The sequence below is a fragment of the Mycetomoellerius zeteki genome, unplaced genomic scaffold, assembly GCF_001594055.1.
Source record: "Mycetomoellerius zeteki isolate Tzet28-1 unplaced genomic scaffold, Tzet1.0 scaffold19, whole genome shotgun sequence".
NCBI classification, from domain to species: domain Eukaryota; kingdom Metazoa; phylum Arthropoda; class Insecta; order Hymenoptera; family Formicidae; genus Mycetomoellerius; species Mycetomoellerius zeteki.
Window position 1 is genome coordinate 1,457,669 of NW_017256854.1, and position 5,285 is coordinate 1,462,953.

Sequence of the window (5,285 nt, forward strand, 5' to 3'; positions counted from 1 at the left end):
CTGTTGTAAATAAATGAATAAATATACAGAAGCATATCAATGAATGCTACGTTTAGTATGCTACTGTAAGCTGTTTCCATGTTACGTGAGTCGAACATATGGGAAATACGACGATAAAGAGATCCGTAACTGGAGATTGACCGAACGCGCGCTTTATGGTACGTTATGCAACTCGGACAAAGTTCGTCGATGTGACAATGAACGGTACGATGTGGGAAACTTGAGAATCGGATACAGTGGCAGCGATCGATGGAACCAACATACATGAAGAGCGCGCATTTTTAGCGACGATCATGAGTTACAACGTGATACCACTGAAAAAACACACAGAAATTACTTACCGTGTGAAATGTGTCGCGGTAGAAAACGAACGGGTGTTCGGCGATATCTACATCACCCAAACGCAGGATCTCGTTTACCGGGCAGAAAGTTATCCTTTTCCGTCGGAATGTAGAAAGCAAAAGCGGAATTTGATACAACAGACTCTGGACGGACCAAATTTCATGAAACTGAATAGCAAACGATCGACCGGAAGCGCTAGTATCAAGAGCTCGCGCTCGCAAAAGCGCTCTAAGTCGATGGGAGATGAGTCGAGCATAATTGCATTTAATTATAAGGATGCCGAAAATCATGATGCAGTCATCAAGAGGCCTAAGGTAAGATATTCGTATAATGGAATTCGAGATTTATCGATCTCCATCAAGAGAATTTTCCAGTTAATGACATAAAAAGATGTAATCTGAATGAAGTCCACTTGTTCCATTTAATAATGTTGACTTAAAGTATTAATGCATGAAGTCATAAAAGTTAGAATATATGTCAATTTGGAATTGATCTTCTTTAGAAGTCTCCAGAGTTAGTAAAATATTTGTTAAGAGAAACGTATACTTAAAAATCATATTTTATTAATATCTTCTTTACTTTGCTTTCCACAATCTCGTTTCATAATATGGAGGATAATATCAGATGACGCTTTAATTTTTTTGCAGCATGCTCATCATATTTGAGATTCCTACATACTTATTTTGATGAATCAACAAAATTTTTTAATTTATATATAATAAATTTAAATACTTTAACAAAATTATATTTTCCATGTAGACGCTAAATTTAAAGTATATTTGTAATAAAATTTAAGACAGTAGCTTTAATAAAAGATAATAGAAGTAATCATCGAGATGATACTTAATAAAATAAATAAACTAATCTTTCTTTCAGTTTTTCTGAATTTAATTATAAATTTTCACTATCACTTTATATTATAGTATTATTCTTTAAAAAAAAAAATTCTAAACATATTGCTTAATTTTAGGTATATCCGACACCCTTGCACTGTTCGCCGCTGCAGAAAGAAATCGTAATTACTTCGCTGGTGGATCAACTATTGCTAGATATTTACGGAATACCGATGGGTGACAAAGGACGCTCGGAAAGCGATTCTACGGCATCATCCTTGAAAACGCGGCCGCAACATCAATATCTACAGAAAACCCGTTTGCTTTTGAAAAGTAAGACAATTCGATACGGATACGTAAACGTCACAGAAAAACAGTCGCGTATGAAAGCTCATATTTATCTCTACGATTGAAAGCTTCGGTAATAGGTAACGATCTATTATTGCCAGCAATGCGTAAACAAAGCAGTGGAATAAATTTTTCTTTACAATAAAATCAAAATAAACTTAAAACATATAATATAGTAAAAAAACAAGCTGCATAGCTATTACGTTATTTCTCATTTTAATTTAATATGAAAAATACAATTGCAGAGGTCTTGCTTGTTTACGTAGCTTTTATAAATAACAAACGTCGTTCTTTACAAAGTACCTTTTATAAATAAATAACAAAGATCTAATGAGTTCCTTTTATGCAATCGTTGATAAATTACTTTGATAATATTTAAAAGTTTACTGAATCTTTTCAGTCTGAAAATTGCAAGTCTTTCTTCTCAAAACGTCTCTTTATAATGTATATTTCACAATAACAAATGAGGTAATTTCGCCTTTAGAATTTTTATCGAAAGAGTCCGCGATTGAAAGAGCCTTCACTCGACTCATATTTACTATAAAAGGATAACGAACAGATCAGATTTCAGTTAAATTAGTTACGCGCGAACAAGTTGGATGGCTTACTGCAACAGTGGGCTAACCTACATTTTGTAAAGGCAGAGATAATAAACTCGAAAGTTAAAGTGATAACTTTATAAAATACATTTATTTGCACATACTACTAAAACTTTTAGCACATACTCGAAAAGTTTATTATAGGTTGTAAATCGTGAATAAGAGAAATATTATGAAAAGGAATAAAATTTCTCTGCATTAGATGGTTATCGCTAAGTGGTAGAAAAAAATATCACTGCGTAAACAAAGGGATAATAACTAGTGGATTAGCTAACTTTTGAAAAAGATAGATGATGTGACACTCATTCATATACACATTTTCACCAATATCACATATTTGACTACATTGTAGGTCAGTGCATTGCAGCAAGTCCTTCGGTTTTTCTTAACAATTAAGTTTCTATTACAAAATAATAATCCTTCAACTAATTCATTAGTAACAAAAGAAATTATTCGATATATATATATTTATTCAGTGTTAGAAACGTTACTTCATAAAAGTATTACTGATATCGTTACATAAAAAAACTTTCTTCGTTACGTTTTTGTAACAACCAAATTCCGGTTGTGAATTATAAATCGTCTAAAATGTGCTTATAAGAAATAAAGTACAAAACATTTTTCGATACTTAAATCTCTGTTATAAAACATTAGCAAATTAAAAGTAATGCGGTTGAATATATAGTCATAAAGACAATAAAGGATTGAAGTTAACAGTTCTGAATTTGTAACCGTTAGGCTAGATCCACAACCTTGCTTTAAGAGGCCGTAAGCTGTAAGCTTTAAGTTGTAAATGACGATATATCGGCCACAGAACTTATGCTTTTAGGTCGTAAGAATTAGGTTTTGTTCAATTCGCTTAAGTCTAACGATTAAAGCCTAAAGACTGCGCAAAAACAGTTTAAAGACAGAAATTATTGTTACTTAATCTCTTTCAACTTATGACTTAATGCTTCTTAAAGCAAGGTTGTGGACCTAGCCTTACTGTAAAAATGTAATAACGTTATTACCGTTACTATTAAAGAAAAAAAATAACGATCGTTATCAAACAAAGTAACAAAAATGGTAATAGTGTTACAAGTAACGAGTTACTTTCCCCAGCCCTGCAATTATTAACGTCAATGAATGTAATGCGCGATGGAAAAAGGGGAAAAAGAGCGAAATAACTTGTCCGCATTTCTCCTTTCAGTTCTCTAATAATGCCATTATTATTCTCCAGATCGTCGTCATTCGTGCAAATAATTTCTTTCAAAGATTTCTCGAAGCCGCACAACCTTTGGCTTTATAAATAATGCAATAGCTCGCAACCAGTTGCTGCGGTACAACGTGTACGTGCAGCGCTTGATGCATCTGTAATATACGATCCTTTGTGCTTTTTCGCGCTTTCAAGACTTTCTATGAATTAACCGCGTTTTAATGAGATGAGACAATTGACGAGGGAAACTAAAGCTTATGTTTGTTCTTTGTGACTACGCGAAACAGAAACTAACATAACAAAAGTGTTATCAGACTTCTCGTTATTACATTTTATATCACTGACGTTTGTTTTACCAGCATTATGTAGTCATTAGTTAATGAAAAAGTATGCAAAAAATACTTAGTGTTTAATAAAAAGAAAATTGTTAAAGACTCTAATTTTTTACACAGGAACGGATGAACTGCAGATTCTGCTTATGACTCTACATGACCACATCATTCACACAGGGGGACTGCTTATACGACAGCTGCGCCGAAAGGATTATCTCACAGCCAAATGTGACAAACAATGCGATATTATCACAGCCTATCTACAAGCACACAGCGCGAAAAGAAGTAAGTAAACTCTCCGCTTTAAATATACTTTCGCGTTAATCTCTCATCTTTTAAAATATTTAGTCAATGTGCAAAGCGTATTGCAAGCACTTAAATTTCGCAATATAGCAAATCTCATACATCTCGTTTATAACTAAAAAAATTATTCAAATAATGTATTAATAATATCTTTAATTTATCTGATTTATTACTATAATATCATCAATAACCCGACTAGAAATTTATTCAGTGGTCCTAGCTAGGTTGACCTTATTAACCATCAGGTCCTGTTAAGGTAAGGTTTATTGGGACCTGATCAATCATGTAACGCAGCACATTAGGCAGGACCTTATCGGGATAGCCTTATCAGGTTTATATCGGGTTCATTATTAAATCCTTATTAACGCGCCACAGCATACCCGATTAGAAATTTATCCAAGGATTTTAGCAGATCCTAATCAGGTTGACTTGGCTAGGACCTGCTAAAATCACTGGATAAATTTTTAAGTCGAGTTCAAATGCTATTAATTTAGCATCACATTCCAAAAGAAGCAAAAAACATATATTTCAGAGGCCCAGAAGACATACTCTGAAGGAACTTTATAATCTCTCTAAGAGATTATCCAAATTGATTTGCCTACGCCTTCTTATAGAACTTGTAGACATTTTCTTCTTACGAGTAACACGTCCATCTCGTGGCGTGGCTGCGTACTAGAAACGAGATCAACCATACTCAAACCTGACGAGGATTTTCTTAGATGTACCTTATTCAGGATTATCTTAGGTCAACCAAACTAGGTCCTTATAACATATAAAGCAATTATAACCTTACAAAGGCCAACCATATTCAAACCTGACGAGAACCCCCTTAGGTGTACCTTATTCAGAATTATCTTAGGTCAACCAAACCAGGTCCTTATAACATATAAGGTAATTATAACCTTACAAAGGTCAACCATACTCAAACCTGACGAGAACCTTCTCAGGTGTACCTTACCTTAGGTCAACCAAACCAGGTCCTTGTAAAATATAAGGTAAACCTGACAGTACCCGAACATAGATTCTAGTCGGGAATATTCATCATCAATACTTGAATGAAAGAAAGAGCATAATAAAGTATTTTTATATAATTATTTTAAATTTATATGTATAAAATATTAGGTCACTGAGAAAATTATTTATTTATTCTATTACCTTTCTCTAAGATTTTCAAACAGTAGGTATAATAATGAGATTGGAAAGATGCCCTATAGAGGGGAGTTGCCGAATGCGTAGTGGTCGCCTAAATCGTACCTCATCAATATTTTATATTATTAGTTAATATAGGCAATATTTAGTAACAATAATATAAAATATATGAGAAATGAGTAAT

At 33.2% G+C, this 5,285-nt stretch overlaps 1 protein-coding gene across 1 annotated transcript in view; it reads left to right on the top strand.

The window, feature by feature from the left end:
* Positions 1–293: 293 nt before the first annotated feature.
* The window catches only part of LOC108722031 (uncharacterized), a 28,248-nt gene continuing 23,256 nt past the window's right edge, over positions 294–5,285 (top strand). Inside the window, exons 1-3 of the mRNA XM_018446931.1 lie at positions 294–656; positions 1,313–1,508; positions 3,770–3,934. Of these exons, the coding sequence (XP_018302433.1) occupies positions 294–656; positions 1,313–1,508; positions 3,770–3,934 (724 nt within the window). The remainder of the gene's footprint in view (positions 657–1,312; positions 1,509–3,769; positions 3,935–5,285) is intronic.